General features: G+C 34.8%; 1 protein-coding gene across 1 annotated transcript in view; it reads right to left on the reverse strand.

Moving 5' to 3' along the window:
* PIK3C3 (phosphatidylinositol 3-kinase catalytic subunit type 3) overlaps positions 1–22226 on the reverse strand; it is a 158040-nt gene that overhangs the window by 41168 nt on the left and 94646 nt on the right. The window contains exons 14-20 of the mRNA XM_059039638.2: positions 20496–20601; positions 18888–19004; positions 13422–13553; positions 11128–11256; positions 10405–10474; positions 8395–8459; positions 5637–5721 (exon numbers count right to left, since the gene is read on the reverse strand). Of these exons, the coding sequence (XP_058895621.2) occupies positions 5637–5721; positions 8395–8459; positions 10405–10474; positions 11128–11256; positions 13422–13553; positions 18888–19004; positions 20496–20601 (704 nt within the window). The remainder of the gene's footprint in view (positions 1–5636; positions 5722–8394; positions 8460–10404; positions 10475–11127; positions 11257–13421; positions 13554–18887; positions 19005–20495; positions 20602–22226) is intronic.

Consider the following 22226-nt stretch of genomic DNA (forward strand, 5'->3'; position numbering starts at 1 on the left):
CAGGTGCAGCTAATGCTGTTGGATTATACTTGGAGTAGCACTGCTCTAAAACTGCTGCAAAATATGCAGTTCCAAAATGACTAAAGGCTTTCCACTGAAAAACTAGTAAATGACTTAACTGAAGGATATTAAATCTGTTATTGGTAAAGGGAACTGAGAACACATTAGAACTTTAGCACACTGAGTTCTCTAATAAGGAATTCACTTAGAAATCTGGTTGCCACTTGTCAAGGATACAAAACTACTGATAATATGCATATGAAGATAGCTCCCGCAATTTTCACAAAGAACATCATTGTGTTATCAGTGCATCTGAGTTGTTACATGGTACTAGTTACCTTATTAATTATAAATTACAATTAGTTTAATTTTTATCACTATTTACTTTGTTTCAAGTTTTTTAGCTATCTCTATGAAAGTAATGATTCACATACACAGCAACAGTATTTTTGACCTAAAATTTTCATGTAAATAGACATGTATGAATTATGCCTGTCTCTGCTGATAAAGCAAGATGTTTTTATAAACTACTCTTTATCATCAAATTTGGTTTTTCAGTAATATTTCTTTGTTATTACTGGATTATTTTCCAATGGAAATGGAAAATGTATGAAAAAGAGCCTTTTATCTTGCCTCAGTGTGTTAAGGTCATAAATATGTTGGATGATCATTTCAATAAATGTTTCCTGTCTCTTAGAATACTTCCTCTTGAAACCCAGCTCTGAGAAACACAAGCCATAGGGAAGCCTTGTATGGCTGCCTTCATTGACAAGCCTTGCTGAAAAATAGTATAAGCTGCCAGCCATGTGAGTGATCTAGCAAGCCTTTAGAAGTATATTAATTTTTTCAGATCTTAGAAAACACAGACTTAATGGAGAAAAAAATGAATGGAAGAGAAAAGGGAAAAAAGGAAAGAAGAAAGGAAGTAAAGCAGGAAGGGAAAGAGGGACAGGACAGAGAAATAGAGTGAGTAAGAAAAGGGAAACATTTTCTCTTAGAAATGTAACACATGTAATGTTCTTTAGGTTAAAATAAGAATTAAAACCACAAGGAATATGAATATACATACACACATTTTATTTCAGTATTTTAAAAGTTCCTAGGAATATTATATTTTCTTTATACTTCTCAGCCAAAAATGTATCAAGTAAAAATTTGGGAATAAATTATGTAGTACAAAATAATCTGTAATACTACCTCATGGGAGCATTGTGAAAAATTTTTAAAAAGTCATGTATAAGAGAGCAATTTATAAGCCAGAAAATGATAGGAAAGTTTAAATATAGTTGTTATATGTCTAGAAAATCCTCTACTTGCTTCCCCAAGCTTGACTGCTTAAGTAGAAATATGGACATAAACATAATATTTATGTAAAACAGGAATGACATGATATATGCCATATATTATTCAGGGCTCAACTCTAGTGTCAACTCCTTTATTAACCCTCCCTTAAACAATCTAGTTATAAAAAATATATATATATCTTAAGAAAATGAAAAACAATCCTCTAGAATATAAACTTCATGAGAATAGGCATAAGTGGTTGAAACATTTGAATTAATCCCTATGGCATGCCACTACTTACTTATTTCCACAAAGGGACCATAAGTACTGATCTAAAATACCATGAGAGGCACCTCCTAACATAGCACTGTTATCTTAACTCTAGAGATTTATCAAAAGTATAATTATTCCTGACAGACTTTTCCCCCAGTCTGCATAACTACTTACTCAAACTCAGGGAAAATCAAGGGAAAAATTACAGCTTCCAGGAAGAAATAACTTATAATTATAAAATAGTTAAGTGATTGCAAAGATGAATCTATGGATAAACCACTAGCCAGACTCTTCAAGAAAAAAGGGAGAAGACTCAAATCAACAGAATTAGAGGGCTTCCCAGGTGGCGCAGTGGTTGAGAGTCCGCCTGCCGATGCAGGGGACACGGGTTTGTGCCCCGGTCCGGGAAGATCCCACATGCTGCAGGGCGGCTGGGCCCGTGAGCCATGGCCGCTGAGCCTGCATGTCTGGAGCCTGTGCTCCGCAATGGGAGAGGCCATGGCAGTGAGAAGCCCGTGTACCGCAAAAAAAAAAGAAAAAAAAAAAAACAGAACTAGAAATGAAAAAGAGGAAGTAACAACTGACCCTGCAGAAATACAAAGAATCATGAGGGATTACTACAAGTAAGTATATGCCAATAAAACTGACAACCTGGAAGAAATGGGCAAATTCTTAGAAAAGCACAACCTCCCGAGACAAAACCAGGAAGACAGAGAAAATATGAACAGACCAATAACAAGCACTGAAATTGAAACTGTGATTAAAATTCTTCCAACAAACAAAAGCTCAGGACCAGGTGGCTTCACAGGCAAATTCTATCAAACATTTAGAGAAGAGCTAACACCTATTCTTCTCAAACTCTTCCAAAATATAGCAGAAGGAGGAACACACCCAAACTCATTCTACGAGGTCACCACAACCCTGATACCAAAACCAAAGATGTCACAAAAAAAGAAAACTACAGACCAATATCACTGATGACCATAGATGCAAAAATCTTCAACAAAATACTAGCAAACAGAATCCAAAGGCACATTAAAAGGATCATACACCATGATCAAGTGGGGTTTATCCCAAGAATGCAAGGATTCTTCAATACATGCAAATCAATGCAATATACCATATTAACAAACTGAAGGATAAAAACCACATGATAACCTCAATAGATGCAGAAAAAGCTTTCGACGAAATTCAACACCCACATGTGATAAAAACTCTCCAGAAAGTAGGCACAGAGGGAACTTACCTCAACATAATAACGGCCATATACGACAAACCCATAGCCAACATCATTCTCAATGGTGAAAAACTGAAACCATTTCCTCTAAAGTCTGGAACAAGACAAGGATGCCCACTCTTACCACTAATATTCAACATAGTTTTGTAAGTTTTGGCCACAGCAATCACAGAAGAAAAAGAAATAAAAGGAATCCAAACTGGAAAAGAAGTAAAGCTGTCACTGTTTGCAGATGACATGATACTATACATAGAGAATCCTAAAGATGGTACCAGAAAACTACGAGAGCTAATCAATGAATTTAGTAAAGTAGCAGGATACAAAATTAATGCACAGAAATCTCCTGTATTCCTATACACTAATGATGAAAAATCTGAAAGAGAAATTAAGGAAACACTTCCATTTACTATTGCAACAAAAAGAGTAAAATACCTAGGAATAAACCTACCTAAGGAGACAAAAGACCTGTATGCAGAAAACTATAAGACACTGATGAAAGAAATTAAAGATGATACAAACAGATGGAGAGATATACTATGTTCTTGGATTGGAAGAATCAATATTGTGAAAATGACTATACAACCCAAAGCAACGTGCAGATTCAGTGCAAGCCCTATCAAACTACCAAAGGCATTTTTCACAGAACTAGAACAAAAAATTTCACAACTTGTATAGAAACAGAAAAGATCCCGAATAGCCAAAGCAATCCAGAGAAAGAAAAACAGAGCCCAGAAATCAGGCTCCATGGTTTCAGACTATACTACGAAGCTATAGTAATCAAGACAGTATGGTACTGGTACAAAAACAGAAATATAGATCAATGGAACAGGATAGAAAGCCCAGAGATAAACCCATGTGCATACGGTCACCTTATCTTTGATAAAGGAGGCAAGAATATACAATGGAGAAAAGATAGCCTCTTTAATAAGTGGTGCTGGGAAAACTGGACAGCTAGAATACTTCCTAACACCATACACAGAAATAAACTCCAAATGGATTAAAGACCTACATGTAAAGCCAGACACTATAAAACTCTTAGATGAAAACATAGGAAGAACATTCTATGACATCAATCACAGCAAGATCCTTTTTGACCCACGCCCTAGAGAAATGGAAATAAAAACAAAAATAAACAAATGGGACCTAATGAAACTTAAAAGCTTTTGCAAGGCAAAGCAAACCATAAACAAGATGAAAAGACAACCCTCAGAATGGGAGAAAATATTTGCAAACAAAGCAACTGACAAAGGATTAATCTCCAAAATACACAAGCAGCTCATGCAGCTCAATATCAAAAAAAACACAAACAACCCAATCCAAAAATGGGCAGAAGATATAAATAGACATTTCTCCAAAGAAGATATACAGACTGCCAACAAACACATGAAAGCATGCTCAACATCACTAATCATTTGAGAAATGCAAATCAAAACTACAATGAGGTATCACCTCACACCAGTCAGAATGGCCATCATCAAAAACTCTATAAACAATAAATGCTGGAGAGGGTGTGGAGAAAAGGGAACCCTCTTGCACTGTTGGTGTGAATGTAAATTGATACAGCCACTAAGGGGAACAGTATGGAGTTCGTTAAAATACTAAAAATAGAACTACCATATGACCCAGCGATCCCACTATGGGCATACACCCTGAGAAAACCATCATTCAAAATGAGTCCTGTACCGCAATGTTCATTGTAGCACTATTTACAATAGCCAGGACATGCAAGCAACCTAGGTGTCCATTGACAGATGAATGGATAAAGAAGATGTGGCACATATACAATGGAATATTACTCAGCCATAAAAAGAAATGAAATTGAGTTATTTGTAGTGAGGTGGATGGACCTAGAGTCTGTCATACAGAGTGAAGTAAGTCAGAAAGAGAAAAACAAATACCATATGCTAACACATATATATTCAAACAACAACAACAAAAAGGTTCTGATAAACCTAGTTGCGGGACAGGAAGAAAGACGCAGATGTAGAGAATGGACTTGAGGACACAGGGAAGGGTAAGGGTAAGCTGGGATGAAGTGAGAGAGTATTCTGGACATATATATACACTCTCAAATGTAAAACAGATAGCTAGTGGGAAGCCGTGACATAGCACAGGGAGATCAGCTCGCTGCTTTGTGACCACCTAGAGAGGTGGGACAGGGAAGATGGGAGGAGATGCAAGAGGGAGGAGGTATGGGGATATATGTAAACATATAGCTGATTCACTTTGTTATACAGCAGAAACTAACACAACATTGTAAAGCAATTATACTCTAATAAAGATATTAAAAAAAGATGCATCTATAAAAGAGTAAACAGAATTTACACCTTATTCCTACTATTATGTCAAAACATTAATGACCTCTTTTTTCACATTTTGTATCTTTTAATCTTCTTATAGAGCATTTAAAACTGCTATGGTTTGAATGTTTGTGTCCCTCAAAATTCACATGCTGAAATCCTAATGCCCAAGGTAGTGGTGTTAGGAGGTGGGAACTTCGGGAGGTGTTTAGCCCCCACGAATGGGATCAGCCCCTTATAAAATATACCCCACAGAGCTCCCTAGCCTCTCCCAACAGGTGTAGATACAATAACAAGTCTTTGACCCAAAGAAGGCCCTCACCTGACCAGGCTGGCATCTTATCTCAGACTTCCAGCCTCCACAACTGTGAGAAATTTCTGTTATTTGTAAGTCACCCAATCTCTGGTATTTTGTTATTGTAGCCCAAATGGACTAGAAAAAATCCTAACATGTTCTAAATGTGTATGAGTATGATAATATCAGGATAGCTTGCTTTCCTTTATTCCCACATATAAATGAAAAGTAGTAAGTTGAAACTTACCACAGCTTTTAACATAAGTATCCATAACTTCAGCACTGATCCCATTTGGCCCATTCTCACTTGGTGCATATTTTCTAAAAAAGTTCTGAAAAGATATTATTTACATGTTTACAATCCTTAAACAAATTAGGCATTTAAAAATTGTAAATAATGACAAAGAGGTGTCTGGTGTAAAGCAGTCAGTAATTATAAAATGTGGACTTTAGGAAGCATATTCTTCAGGAATCAGTCTTATTACTATGCTTATAGGCTAAGACAAACAAACAAACAAACAAACAAACAAATAAATAAAAGCCTGCTACTTCTATACCACAGGGGAAAACATTAAATAAACTTACTGCTATATCTCTATACTTAATTTATCAGTGTGTTTCACCTTTCTCCTGAATGTAAACATGAAGGGTTTTTTGGGTATCATACATTCTCCTAAAAGTGAACATGAGTTTTTAAAATTACCTTTTAAGTATGACCACTGAAACACTGTTACCATTAACAAACTCAATAAAGTTACATTCCAATTTTCAAAATAATTAAAATGCAATGCTAAGAATTTTCAGATTCAGAGGAAAGTGATAGAAAGATAAATATAAGAGATGCAGAGTGAACCAAAGAATTATAGGGGCACGATAAATACACTAGAGTGTCCAAAGAGTCTGGAAACACTGGGGAAAATCGTGCATTTTTTTTTTCCCCCAGATTACCAACTGGACCTATTTCCTTACATCTAGATGTTAAAGAAAAATACACAGTGTATATTATTTGAAAATACAACTAACATACTATTAAAAAAGTAAGTTTATCCTATGTTTTAAGCTTTTTGGAACACTTTTTAAGTTTGACAAAGAATCTATATCTAGAATATATAAAGAACTTCTATAAATCAATAAGGAAAAGACAAACAACCCAACATGAAAATGGGCAAAAGATATGAACAAGCACTTCACAGAAGAAATAAATGGCCTACATATATTTTTGAATACTCAAATCTTTCAGGTAATCAGGGAAATGCAAACTAAATAATAATAAATACCAAAATTTAGAAGTTGACAATACCAAGATTAGTTAAAGATGGGTAGCGATGAGAAACAGTTGTTTCCAAAAACAATTATTTTGGAAAATGATTTTTAAATATCTACTAAAGTTGAAGATGAGATAAGCTATGACTCAGCAAAATTATTTACACAGATCACACATGCAACTAAGAATCAGGACACAAACTGTCATTGGCTTTATTTTACAAAATCGTAATTGCACAGAGCAACATAATAATTGATAACTTTATTAAACAATTACTTCAGTTAGAATCTGTGTTAAAGCTCTGCATACATTTCATGTCATCTTCAGAACAATTCTAGAGCTAGGTACTCTTCATCATTATCCAAATTTTACAGATATAAAAACTGAGACTTGAAGGGTATGTTAGGGGGTTCCCTAGACCTCTGACACGTTTGATTTGTTAGGTGGGGTCACAGATTTAACTTACAGTTGTACCACAAGCAGTGTGTATTACAGCAAAAGTATACACAACAGGATCAGCGTGGGAAAAATACACAGGCAAAGCCTGTGAATCCCATGAGCAATCCTCCTTGCTGTCTTCTGTGAAGGCATACACTGAGCATACTTACTGGGGGCTGGTCATACAGGCACCCTCTACAGTCTATTTAGTTCAGTAACTATCAAAATTCTAGAAGGAAAGCAGGTTGTTTGCTATAAATCATATTATTTGTACAAACAGTCTAGGTATGTGAACCACCCTTACCAGTTAAAAGCCAAGTTCTCACTGAAAGCCAAATACCAGCTAGAGGCTAACCTGCTTGCAAGGTTACTCAAAATATAGCTAGAAAGCTGCAGAGCCAAACTTCAAACTCAGGCAGTTTGATGTTCTGAGCGTGTGCTTTTAACCACTGAACATGACTGTACCCCTAACCAAACAACAGAATCAACCACCTGTTTTGCCAACAAATCAGAGTAACGCTTTCTTGCAAATCTAAACTCGATCCTGAATTACTGAGACACTCTAAACTGAGAAACACAAAAACACACTATAGCAAATATCCTCTCTCAAGCCTTTCACTGTATTATTTTTCATCTCAGGCATATCAATTTTTCTGTGTGAATTATATACATTTTTCTTAGGAAAAAGAAAAATTATATTTAAAAATTAACAAAATAAACTATTAAGATGTAATAAGAATTCTGCATTAAACACTAATTCACATATGTTAAATGTAAACAAAGAAATCCAAAGATATACATGGCTTAGTCCCAGAAACAACTTGGCTTTTCTCATATTAAAGGAGAGAAATGACTTTGGAGGTGCGGATAAGGGTCTTAAAAAAATAATTGTGCAAAACATGTACGAGCAAAAATATCACTGTAGCACTGTTCTGACAAACAACAAAAACCAGAAATAATCAGAATGTTCACTGATGGCTAAATAAATTATAATATTTCCATACTTTGAAATATAATGCAACCATAAACTTTAACAAATTTAAAATTTGTTTGCCAATTAATTCCTGATCTCCTATTATGTGTTAGGCCGATTTTAAGGAACTGAACATCTATCATGGAAGCATTTCCAACTGTTAGCATTATTTACTTCTCAGGAAAGGAAAACAATTTTAGGGAAGACAGGTGATAAAAAGAGACTGTCATTTCTAACTTTATATAATTTTTATAAAGATTGAAATTTTAAAAATAAGAATATGTTCATGAAATTTATAAATCTTTAAAATAGATACTGAATGCTTAGTACCTGAATGCTTCCTTCTGTATCAAGAACTTCAGCAACAGGAACTGACTGGATAAACTGCATGAAGCCTACACAGAAACAGATGCATTGTATTAAGTATAGCTATTGGTGAAGCAATAAAAATAAAAATTCTGCTAAGAATAGTCTTCATTTGAAAATGTATACACTACAAACCTAATAGCTTAAAGAGGTCTATAAACATTGTATTTAGTATACACTGGTGTTTACATCATAGGAACTACAAGGAAACTTTAAAAAAAAATTAAGCTGACAATCTGTATGTTTCTCTAGGCCAATTTCTATTATACACAAGGAACACAAAGTAATAGGCTAGGCTTCTTAAATCTGGTATAAACATTTCTTTCTATAGTATTATAACATATGTCAATTAAAATTATTCTGAATTTAAAATCATTTTAAGAAATCTGGAATTGTGGAATATCAATCACCTAACCCTAAAATTATAGTATATTCATTGGCTTTTTTTTGTGTAATACTCCATCTTCTGCCATTCCCTGGAAATGATATGAGAGGGAGGTATAAATCCCTTAAACTACCAAAAAGAAGGGAAAGAAGATAGTATACAGGAGAACAAGGAGAAAAAGTAAGTCTGGTAAGTCTAGGGACAACAAAAGAAGTATAAAACTACAAATCTGTGAAAAAAATCAAAGTTGAATGATGGAAACTATTTCAGGATCATAAACAACCATGATCTGGTTTTAGTAAGCCTTACATTATAATTATTCACATGCAAATTAGGAGACTGTATATTTCTTTAGAGTAAGAAATGTATCATTTATTCTTATATCATAAATACTGAACAGTCTGCATTAATGCACTTAACAGACGTTTATAGTTTTTCCACTATGTAGCAAGAACTTTGCCAGGTAAGCAAAAATAGAGCCTTGACCCTGCTTTCAAAGATCTTACAAGCTTGCAAGTTTTATTGGGATTAAAACTATGAACGAAAGAGAATAGCATAGGGAGACCTATATTACAACAGGGATCAGAGGACATCTGACATCTGAATCATGTGTTGAAGGATAATAAAAATTAATTAGTAAAGCGGAAAGGATATTAAAGACAATGATCATATAAGACTGAAAAAAGCATGGTACATCTGAGAAAATGGAAGGTGGCTGGTGTGGCTAAAGGCTAAGAAGCAAGGGGGAGAGTGGCAAAAAAGAGGTGACAGAGATAGGTGCAGAAGTCATGTCATACCATGCAAGAACTTGTAAACTAAGCTAAGGCTTTTGTCTTTGTCCCAAGAGCAAATGAAAACTAAATAAATCAATCTATGTAGGATGGTAAAATATTTGCACTTTTAACAAGATCATTCTGAGAGAAAAATGAGAATAGGAATTAAACCATCAAAAGGATTTGGGAGTGGCCCGGAGAAGGGCAGAAAGCTGTAAATAAAACAGATACTTGTTTCTTCAAGGTACCTAAGGGTAAGAAGCTCTAACAGTAACAAGATTATAAAATTTACAATAGGCATTAGGCAAGCATTCCAAGGGAATCTTCTGCCAAACTTCCAGAGGTTTCTCAATATCAAAAAGACTTAGATATATATATTTTTAAAAATTAGTGGATAAACCAACATCATCTGCTGAGTGGCTTGTATAAGCAGGGCACAGCCTCTCTGGGTTTTAGTAACTCTCAGTAATGATTCCAGATACAGATCACCTTGGAAGAAAACTACTGTAGTTTGTAGCTACTGAAAGTTTTGAATGCAAAGAAATATATCAGAAAGGTGCTAATTTTTCTTCCAAATATGTTGTTTAATGATTCCAAGAGGTATAAAAGGAAGGAAGGACAGAAGGAAGAAAGGGAGGGACAGAGGGAGGGAGGGAGGGAGAGAGGGAAGGTAGGCCGGCAGTCAGGAAGGCCCAAGTGGTCTTCAGTGTTACAAATGAGTTCAATCTCTAACATTCTTAATAATTTTCAATTAAAAAAGGAAAAGTATACTCATTGGACACTGAAGTAAATAATCATGTTATAAAATAAACTTACCATGTTTTGTACTAGTGGCTAATACTTTATAGGGCGTCAACTTCAAATCCAGATTTTCTTTTCGTAGCAGCTTAAGGTCAAAAGTTATATTAACCAAATGAAAAGAATGTTATAAAATAGTTTTGCACGCAAGTACTATAGCAGTTTAATACACAGAGATTTAGAAGGTAAACCTAAATTAAGGCTTAATTAAATCAATTAGTTAATTTAACTTTGATCATCAAAATAAATGTATTAAGCACTTTACATGGTGGTATGTCAATTTTTTTATCTTTTTCTAAATCACTGTCAGTTTTCAATGAACAGAAGAGTTCCTCCTAAGGATTTGTGCAGGCCTTACTGGTCACAAAGTATTTTAGAACTCAGAAAAAGGAAATGAGGGCAAATATTTTCCTTTATAAGCCAGGGACAGAAACAGGATTTTAAAAAGAAGATTTAATTGACTAAGAGGAAGAAAATTACTAAATTTAACACTGAAAGAACTTAACTGGGAAAAAAGTTTTTATAAAAAGGAACACATGCAGTTTCATTTTATACTAATCATAAGAGCCATCCTGCAATGTACAAAAACAACTAAATTTGCTCAAGATCAAGTGGAGATTGTTCAGCTTTCTAGGACTGCATCAAATGTTACAAACAATTCTGTCCACGCATAGCATATCCATTAAATCATCGATTTCTAAAATGAAAATATATTCCCTACCAACATAAGGTTATGTTCACCTTGTCCATGAGTGAAATGATTTGGAGAATAAGTTGATCTTGGCGTAAATCATCCCCATGCTTAAATATAACTGGATATTTGCCTCCATCTTCTGTCTTAAAGAATAACTGTGCAGGCATAAGGGCACTCTGGAAATAAAAATATTATTTTCAAATTATATAAGATGGAAATGTGGGGAAATTTATAATAATCTAAAGAAAAGAAATGAGTCTAATAATGAAAACAAATAATAATAACCTTAGTTTATACAGGCCATGAGAAATAATAGCACAAAAAGTATCAGACAGAGGGATGAACAGACGTGTGACAAAGCAAATACAGTAAAATGTTAATAACAGGATAGAAGTCGTGGGTATACAGTTGTTTACTGTGAAAGTCTTTCAACTTTGCTGTATGTTTGAAAACATATGTATGTTCGTATAAAATGTTGGTGGAAAAGGCAACAAAAATGCTTCAAAGAATATATGTTTAGAACCTACAACCTCTAGTGGACTGAAACTCCAAACTTTAAATTATCTTCAATTTGTAGTATCCTTTTATCACCTCAGGCAAAAATTTATTTTATAAATTACCTTGTAGCCTAGCTCACAAAAGCTCAAGAAGAACTGGAAGTGATCTTCCTAAAGATAACTGATAAGCAAGAGGTTCTTTGTTGTAATTTCCCTCTTCAGATTCGGATCTGATTCTGAAATTTAGATTTCATCTGACATCTAACGCAAGCAGCTGACAATCTCAGGATAACTAAGCACTAATCCCAGTGCCTTAAGGGGTTCACTCCCCATGGAGATCTAGCTTTCATTCTTAAGCTAAGGTCTACAAAATACTGTTTAAAAATACTGAAAACTAGGTGCATAACCTTTTCAGCTCTAAGGAGTTCATAAAAAGACAACAGGAATTCATGGATTCCCCTACAACTCTGTGCATACATTTCAGTATATGTACAAGCATATGGGTAACATTCTAAAGTATCCAATCCATCACTTTCATTGGACTCTTAAAGGCATTCATGACTCAAAAATGGTTAAGAATTATAATGCTAGAGTTATGTAGTAAACGCCCTAGAACCATTAATTGTAAACTGCAATTCAGAATTTTTAAGAATGTCCACATATTTAATAACGGCTGGAAGAAAAAAATCAGGACTGAATATTAGGATTAAAAAGATGTCCCATGATATTTTATTGACCATCTACTTTGTGTATATAAGACATAATTATAAAATTATATTATTAAGGGGAAAATGGATCCAGAATACACCTAACAATAATGATAGATTCTTATGCCCCACTCTTACAACTCCTGCTCTATGTCTTAGATATTCTTTTTCATCCTGTTTGCAAAAAAATAATAAAACTCCTTTTTTGATTCACTGGTTTTGATTACTCCTAAAGGAATGAGAATATTAGAAGCAGGTCTTATTTGGGAGTTCTAGCATGAACTAAGAAATATTTGCATTTTCTCTCCTCTACCAGCATTTTTCAAATTGCAGGATATAATTCAATAATGAGTTTTAAAACCAATTAAATAGGTTGCAAACAACATTTAAAAATTAATGCAATAGAATAGTTTTTAAAAGAATAGAAACTAGTAAGGTTAAGTACTGCTTTATGAAACTTATGTTGCAGTTGTGTGAGCTGGGCTGCCATGGGCTGCCTTTAAACACACACTTAAAAAAATCAACTATTTTTTACTGTAATCACACCCCTTTTCATATACACAAGTTGTTGATCTATGAGCCCTTTCTTATCTGATACAAAGTAATATCCCAATGCAACTTATGCCCTTCCACCCTTAGAATCAGAAGACCTAAAACATCATGCCTCAGAGAGACCTTTCAATATGATGTGATGCTTCTTCACAAATAATGATGCTCAGCCCTTTGGCCTGCTTAGAGAAGGCAGCTGCTACCAGTTCTTTCTAACTATCCATGTGGTGGCCAGCCAAAATAAAGTCTGGCATGCTATTAAGGACTAAAGAGAATTACTACACTTGAAAATACAAGAAAAAATTTAAGTCATAGGTTAACTGGATCTCATATCTAACCACGGGAACTTATAATGTCTAAGTTTGCAATTTAACTTTTATTTAAAAAAAAAAGCTTACATGAGAAAAAGCAGGTGATTAATAAATAGTTCAAAAATTAAAGATTAAAAAATCCAGAGATATAAAAATATTTTATGCAATTCACATAAAAATGTCTACTGATAATACAAAAAGATCTTAAAACAAAACACACTAATAAATAAAAGGTATCTTTTTTCAAAGGTAGTGTCTAAAGATCCACCACAATTACCTTAAATAATGTAGCTGTTTCTGGGATTATTCCTCTAATTTTCACCTGGGGTTCTAAAGGCAATGGGATAAGTTCCACATCTGACAAGTTCATCTTTTCGTTGTCTCCAAGCAATGCCTGTAGTCTCTCATTCTAGGAGAAAAAGTTAGAAAGTACTAATTAGGTAAAATGGAAAAGGGGTTTTTAAAGCATGGTAAAGACATAAAGACTGATTCTATTAACTTTAAAATATTTCCAAAGCACCGTGAAAGTATATGCGAAGTAATACAACATAAAGGAGAGAGTACGTGTGAGAGAGAAGCACTTATAATCCACCTGACGAAAGCAGCAGCATGCTTTAAAAGGAGCAATCCCTTGACCTATGAAAAGCTGGACTTTCATAAGGTTAGGGAATATGTTTCTCTTGCTGCAGCTGAGAATCAGGAATATACGCAAGCTGGACTTAAAGATGCAATTTCTATTTTCAAAGGATCTGTGAAGTCATAAGGAGAAACTAACTTCATTTGATGCTTAATTTCTCATGACCAAATATTAAGCAAGAATTTCATTAGCTGCTCCACTGCATGTTTTGGGTTTAGAAAGTAAAATCAATTTACTTGGAGGAACTTGGACCCTACCTTTTACTGTCATTGATTCTGTCTGATCAAACTTTTCCCAAGATATCACCATTTATTTATTTTCTTTAGCTCACATGCATACTGCATTGAGCCAAGATTTCAGAAATTGAGAAATTCAAGCCATAATGAAACAGCTTTGTCATTTAGCAGCATCTATAGTGTTTAGACCAAGCCCATCTATTCAATTTCAAAATAACAATCTATTTCCTTCAAAAGCTGTGAGAGTATTGCATTATTTAAACAAGTGAGCTTGTTCTTAAAGGGAGAAAACTTGACCTAATACACTGGGCTTCTTCCTATTTCTCAAACATGTCACACATGATCCCATATCAGGGCTTTTGTGCTTGCAGCTCCTCTGGCTGGAACAGTCTTCTCTAGATATTCAGTGGCTTGCTCCCGTACTTGCTTCAGGTTTCTGTCCAAATGTCAACTCTCAGTGAGGCCTTCCTGACCATTCCATTGAGAAGTGAAAAGCTGCCTTAATACTCGAACCCAGCACTTCCTATTCCCCTTTCCAGCTTTTTCTCCAAAGCACATGATGCTATCTAGTATAAAATATATTTTACTTATTTTGTTAACTTTCTCCTCCAACAGGAATGTAAGGTCCTTACATTCTAAAGGTAGGGATTTTTATATTCACCTCTGTAGCCTCAGAACCTAGAAAAGTGCTTGGCACACAGTAGGCATGTGATACATTTTTATAGAATAAATATTATAACATAAAGAATCAAAGTGAAAAGAGACTACTTAACATTCAAAATGAAAGCTTTACTTGTTTTTTAAAAGTGTAAATCAATGCATTTTTATTAGAACTCAAATATCTACATTCAAAGACCTCAATCAAGAGAATTTTTCCTAAATGAGATCAGCAAAGGAAAGAAGGTGGCAACAATATTATTATTTGTTTTACCATCTGACACCTAACTCATGGATCCCCTGGCCACACATTTAATGTCGTTGCACTCACCAAGGCAACTCTCTCCCAACTTCGTTATGAGGGATGGAAAAGTACTATTACATATGATTGCAAATTATTAGCTGTAGTCATTTCATTATTCCTAGTAATAACACAAAGGTAGTAGAGAGTCATCTTGGCATTTCACTAAAACTCGAGGGCTTGTTTCTAGTAAAACTAAGTAAATAAAACTATGTTTGTCTTTTATCACATCATGAAAAAATGTCTGAAAAGATTTTTAGCCAATGTTGACACTATATTTGGGACTGTCTGACTTAAAATATAGGAAAAACAATATGTGTTTTGCAATATGTGGCAAAAACAACATTTATTTTGGGGGACTGTAAGTGCTCTCTCCAGTGGGGAGTCATCTTCCAGAACAACAAAAACTGAGGTGTATCCAGAGGCTCATGTGTGGCGAACAAAAGAGTATGTCACGTAAGAACAAACTGCAGTTTAAATACATGCCCCAAAACGAAAGTCACAAGAACAGGCCTTCTTTCTGCTGGTGAGCACTTGGGATCACAGTGCTGCTCACCAGGGCACCGCTGGAGAGAAGGGCTCCAGGAAGAACAGCAGTAGGAATTTAGTTATTTAACCAGGATTTGTGATTCTTCTCAAAAACAAAGAAAATGCCGACTCAATAAACATGTGTTTCTCCTCAGCCTATTTTCTCCTCCCTAACCTTGTTAACATTATTCCTTGCATGCATCTCTGCCAGACCTGATCCCCTGCCTTTAAATTCCTGACTCAATTTTTCACCTTTTAGTCTCTCCACCTTCCTCTCACAATTCTGAAGAACAGTAAAATGTGTTGTGGTGTTTTACAAAGGTCACTAAGAAAGATTTTCCAGTGATGGGATTAGGTAAAGAGAAGATATCAGATGAATCCTTCATATCATTTGGGCAAAAGATCAGGAGAAATAACATCTGAAGAACAGATGCTCATCTATTATCATCAAGTAGAAACCTCACCCCGTTGAGAGCAAAATCAATGAACTGGCCTTGAGAACAAATTGCCAGTCACTATCACTAATTCTGCAACCTTGGGTGAGTTACTCTGGACCTTCTTTAGAAAAATTATAGTCTAAATAATCTCTAGAGGTTCTTTCCATGTCAAATAAATTGTATTCTAAGATACTAAGATTCTAAAATGAGAGCCAGAAAAGCACTTTAGATAAAAATATGGACTCAGAATGTCTGGGTACAAATCCTAACTTCAATACTTACTACCTGAGGACATCTGGCAAATTACTTAACCTCTTACTACCTACTTTTCCTTACAATTGGGATAATAATAGTACCTAACTTATAGGGTTGTTGTGCGGATAAAATCAATGTATATAAACTCATTAAATAGGGTCCCATACATAATCTGTACTTTTAACCACTCCTATTACTATAACAGGCCTACTTCATTTAATTGCACTTCACTTTAGTGCACTATGCAGATACTGATTGCATTATTTACAAATTGAAGTTCTATGGCAACCCTGTGTCAAGCAAGATGATCGGTGCCAATTTTCCAACAGCACTTGCTCACCTTGTGTCTCTATGTCACATTTTGGTAATTTTCACAATATTTCAAACTTTCTCACTATTATTATACTTGCTATGATGATCTGTGATCAGTGATCTTTGATGTTACTATTGTAATTGATTTGGGGCATCATGAACCAAGCCCATATAAAATGGAGAACCTAATCGATAAAACGTTACGTGCGTTTTGACTGCCCCATCGACCAGCTGTTCTCCCTCTCTTCTTCCCCTATTCCCTGAGACACAATGTTGAAATTAGGACAATTTACAACCCTACAATGGCTTTTATGTGTTCAAGTAAAAGGAAGAGTCACACTTCTCTCACTTTAAATCAAAAGCTAGAAATAATTAAGCTAGTGAGGAAGGCATGTTGAAAGCCTAGACAGGCCAAAAGCTAGGCCTCTTATGCCAAACAGCCAAATTGTGAATGCAAAGGAAAAATTCTTGAAGGAAATTAAACTACTATGAACACATGGATGATAAGAAAGCAAAACAGCCTTATTGCTGATCTGGAGACAGTTTTAGTGGTCTGGATAGAAGATCAAACCCGCCACAACATTCCCTTAAGCCAAAGCCTAATCCAGACCAAGCCCTAACTCTCTTCAATTCTATGAAGGCTGAAAGAGGTGAGAAAGCTGCAGAAGAAAAGTTTGAAGCTAGCAGAGCTTGGTTCATGAGGTTTAAGGAAAGAAGTCATCTCTATGGCATCAAAGTGCAAGGTGAAGCAGCAAGTGCTGACGTAAAAGCTGCAGCAAGTTATCCAGAAGATCTAGTTAAGATAATTAACAAAAGTGGTAGATGACACAGCCTTATACTGGAAGAAGATGCCATCTAGGGCTTTCACAGCTAGAGAGGAGAAGTCAATGCCTTACTTCAAGGCTTCAAAGGACAGGCTGACTCTCTGGTCAGGGGCTAATGTAGGTGGCAACTTGAAGTTTAAGCCAACGCTTATTTACCATTCCAAAAATCCTAAGGCCCTTAAGAATTATGCTAAATCGACTGCCTGCTTATAAATGAAGAACAAAGCCTGGATGACATCACATCTGTTTACAATATGGTTTACTGAATATTTTAAGCCCACTGTTGAGATCTACTGGTCAGAAAAAAAAAAAGATTCCTTTCAAAATATGACTGCTCATTGACAATGCACCTGGTCACTCAAGAGTTCTGGTGAAGATGTACAGTGAGTTAATGTTTTTTATGCCTGCTAACATAATATCCACTCTGCAGCCCATGGATCAAAGTCTAATTTTGACTTTCAAGTCTCAGTACTTAAAAAATACTATCATAAGGCTGTGAGTGTTGGTGATTCCTGATGGATCTGGGCAAAGTAAATTGGCAATGTTCTGGAAAGGATTCACCATTCTAGATGCCATTAAGGATAACTGTGGTTCATAGGAAGAGGTCAAAATATCAATATTAACAGGAGTTTGGAAGAAGCTGATTCCAAATCTTAGGATGACTTTGGGACGTTCAAGACTTCTGTGGAAGAAGTAACTAGCAAGACAGCTAGACTTAGAAGGGGAGCCTGAAAATGTGACTGAATTGCTGCAAACTCGTAACTCGTGATGAAACTAATAGATGAGAAGTTGCTTCTTAGGGATGAGCAAAGGAAAGTAGTTTCTTGAGATGGAATCTACTTCTGGTGAAGATGCTATGAATATTGGTGAAATGACAAACAGAGGATTTAGAATATTCCATAAAGTTTGTTGATAAAGCACTGGCAGGGTTTGAGAGAACTAACTCCAATTTTGAAAGAAGTTCTACTATGGGTAAAAATGCTGGCAATGAGTGCTGCATGCTACAGTGAAAACAAATTGTTAGTGAAAGGAAGAGTCAACTGACGCGGCAAAGATTAATTATCTTCGTTGTTGTCTTAGTCTACAAAATTGCCCCAGCCACTCCAACCTTCAGCAACCACTACCCTGATCAGTTAGCAGCCACATCATGAGGCAAGGCCTTCCATCAGCAAAAAGATTATGATTCTCTGAAGGCTCAGATGATGGCTAGCATTTTTTAGCAATATTTTTAATTAAGGTATATACATTGCTTTCTTTAGGCATAATGCCATTGCACATTTAACAGACTACAGTATAGTCTATACTATACAGTATAGTGTAGACCTAACTTTTATATGCACTGGGAAACCAAAAAATTCGTATGACTCACTTTATGGTGATATTTGCTGTACTGCAGTGGTCTGGAACAGAACCTGCAATATCTCTGAGGTATGCCCATAATTGCATGATATGAATTTCATAAAATATATCAACCAAAGAGACAGTAACAAAACTCAGTATTTTATGATACCAAGACATTATTAGTCATAAACAGAAAGCAAAGCCCAAAGGTTTACCTTTTTCTTACGATTTCCACTCTCACGCTGAACTGCCTTCATTAGGTGCACCAGCCGATCTACAAAGGTCTGCTGTGCAGCCAGCAAAGAACGCATAACTCTGACAGACTTATCACCCTGAAGGAATTCAAAGGAAAGAAAAATTAATTCTATGTAGCATAATGATTAGGGTTTCTTCAGTAGCATGGGTGATCTTTATTCTTTTAATAGCCACAAACTTCAACACAAAGCAGTATTGAAAAAAATTAATTATCTTTATTCAGAGATGATAATAAACCTGTTATCTTAGTTAAACACCACCAACTCTTCCACAATTGAAAATTAACTGAATCTTCAGTGAATACTGGTCTATCAAAAATGGCACTTTTTTCCCCCCATGCAACCATGTGACAACATAGAATTCATTCACCCAAAATGTATTCACTCACCGGTTCAATAAATATCTGGAAGCCTACAATTTCTTCAAAAATGTGCTGGGCATACAGCAGAAACAATACTACCCTCAAGGAAATAAATATATACTTAAAAAAAAAGTTCTCAGAGAGCAATATAATATGCTTGCTTAGTAAAACAGAAGCCATAAAAACTAAATGCTATAAAGTCTCATGTAGTAATTCTCAGTTCATAAAATATTATAAAATAACATTTTCTCATTTAATCTCTCCAATTACATTGATAAAGGCAGCTTGGCAATTGTCATTCTTATTTCGAAGATGGAAATTTATGCTCAGAGACTGAAATTTCCTCACAGGATGACAAAGGTTATAAGTGACAGAACTGAGATTAGAAGAGAGGACCAACTGCTTATCTGCTAGTCAGTTAGATATAGAGAATTTCTGGCCTCTGAGAACTATACAAAAGTTTAGTCTCAAAGAGTTTAATAAGATGTGACTTAAGTTTTTAAGAAAATTTAAATGAAACATGAAACAGCAGATAAAGATACTCTGAAGTAAAATATTACATTTCTACAGCAAATCACAGTTAATGTCGTGAGTTTTCTTTTCATTGCCTGTGCACCTTCTGCTGGCTGAACTGTGACACTGCCTCAACAATCACAAGAATACCAGGCGAAAACTGGCTTACATACCTCTAGAAACTATAAAAGCAAAAATATAAGTTATATAGAAAGTATATGTAATATGACCATTACCAGATTTATATAAATATACCTAGTCTTAACAATAAAAATAGAAAACAGAGAGTGAAATAAAAAAGCAAAGCTTTGGGGGGGTTTTTGTTCCAGGTATAGGTTTATTTTATTAAATCAGGGGTCAACAAACCTACTATAAAGGGCCAAGGATTAACTACTTTAGGTCTTGTTGACTATAGAGCTTCCATACCAGATATTTATCTCCTATTGGAGTGCAAAAGTGACCACAAACGATATGAAAACAAATGAGCATGACTATGTCTCAATAAAATTTTACTTATGAACACTGAAATGGAAATTTCACATAATTTTCATGTGTCACAAAGTATTATTCTTCTTGTGATTTTTTCCAACTATTTAAAAATAAAAATCCTTAGCTCATAGGGCATACCAAAACAGGCAACAGGCCAGATATGTCCCATGCACTGTGTCTGACAACCCCTACATTAAACGGTTACCTTCAACAATGCTTGGCTGAACCGTCTCATTACATTCAAGTACATCTCATGGGTCTTCGGATCTCTTTGCTGAGTATCTTGATCTTCACATTCCACTATCACATACCTTAAAAATGTTAAGTCATTCATGTAAATGTGAAATGAAACTCAGAATCATTTTGTAAACACTTATGCCTTTCCATTAAAACAGATCAATTCACATTTGCAAAAATAATTAATGGGAGTAATGAAACACATTTTATCACCACTCTTTTTAAAGCTGAAAATTCAGGAACAACATATATAACCTTCTATAAAGGTAAATTAATAACAGAATGCCTTAATGTGTACAATATCCTAGATTTTCTAAAAATTTTGGCATCAAAATGAGCATTTCCTCCTAATGCTTTATGAGGTACACAGAGCATTTACATCTTCAGAAATTATATAAGCTCACAAATCTACCAAGTAACTCATGAACAAAAATATTTTCAAAGTATATGTAATATTTTTGGTATTACATAAGACTCTCTTATTCTGGAAAAAAAACACTTAAGCTTTTCTCATTAACATACCTCTGAAAGATAAATAAAAATCTTAATTTTTCCTTTCATATCCAATTTCCCCATTTCTCAAAATTCCATATATAATCTTCAATTTTTCCATCATAAAATTGTGGTTTTAGAGAGTTAAAAAAGTTTTAAATATAAATATAGTCTTAAACCTAAACTGCTTTATACAATTCATATAATCATATAAATAATGACCTGGATTAGATTTTAGAGGTTGTCTAATCCAGTGTTTCCAAGTGTGCTGATTAGAACAAGCCATACTAACAAATACATTTTAGATCACAACTCATTATACACAGTCCATGTGTGCACACAGATGCATAAAACTGAAAAAACTTTCACAAAGCAATATTCTATGAACAATATGTTAATATTTGTGACTCTGTTCTATTTCACTTTTATTTAAAAACAAATGCTAGACTGTGAGCCTTAAAACTGATTTCAATGGATAATGATGTGCAGTTTCAAACTTGCTTATTTTACTAATAGCGAAACTTAGAGGTGGCTGTATCTTGCCCACGGTGGCACAATTAGTTGACTGAAGAGCTGAAATCAGAACCCTGGACTCTGGGGTCCTTGGCTAGAATTCTTTCTACTAAGCTTACTCTCACAGTTTGACCTTTCAAAACCACATGAAACTTTTAAACTTCCTTAACTGATAGTATTTCACAAATCTCAAATCACTGGGCTTACTATTTTCCTTTATACTATTCCTGGAAAGGAGATAGTTAAGGATATAGAAGGTAAACTTCATGAGAGCAGAGAGCTTACCTGTCCAGCTTGATACCCTCAGCACTTCCATGCCTGGTTCATAATACTCAATATATTATTGTTGAATGAATGACCCCAATCTCATGGATTTAACAAGTATCTCAATGTTGATAATTCTCAAATATGAATATATATCCCTTTTCCCACATCTAAGGCCTGACTTTGCATGTCATTAGGTGATCTGCTTTTATATTCAACTACCCTAATTTTCAAGCAGCAGATCCCCCCCCTTTTCAAGACACTGCTTGTCATTTTTAACTGAAGATGTGTAAAACTGAAGTTATCACACTAAATGAGTTATTTTTCTATCTCAATTGAAGGCATTATCAATATTTCAGGCATTTGGGCTACAGTTTGAATCATGTGAGGTTGTAACCAAACCAGAGAACATAGGCTTTACCTAAAACTA

Source organism: Kogia breviceps, chromosome 15 (assembly GCF_026419965.1).
Source record: "Kogia breviceps isolate mKogBre1 chromosome 15, mKogBre1 haplotype 1, whole genome shotgun sequence".
Taxonomy (NCBI): domain Eukaryota; kingdom Metazoa; phylum Chordata; class Mammalia; order Artiodactyla; family Physeteridae; genus Kogia; species Kogia breviceps.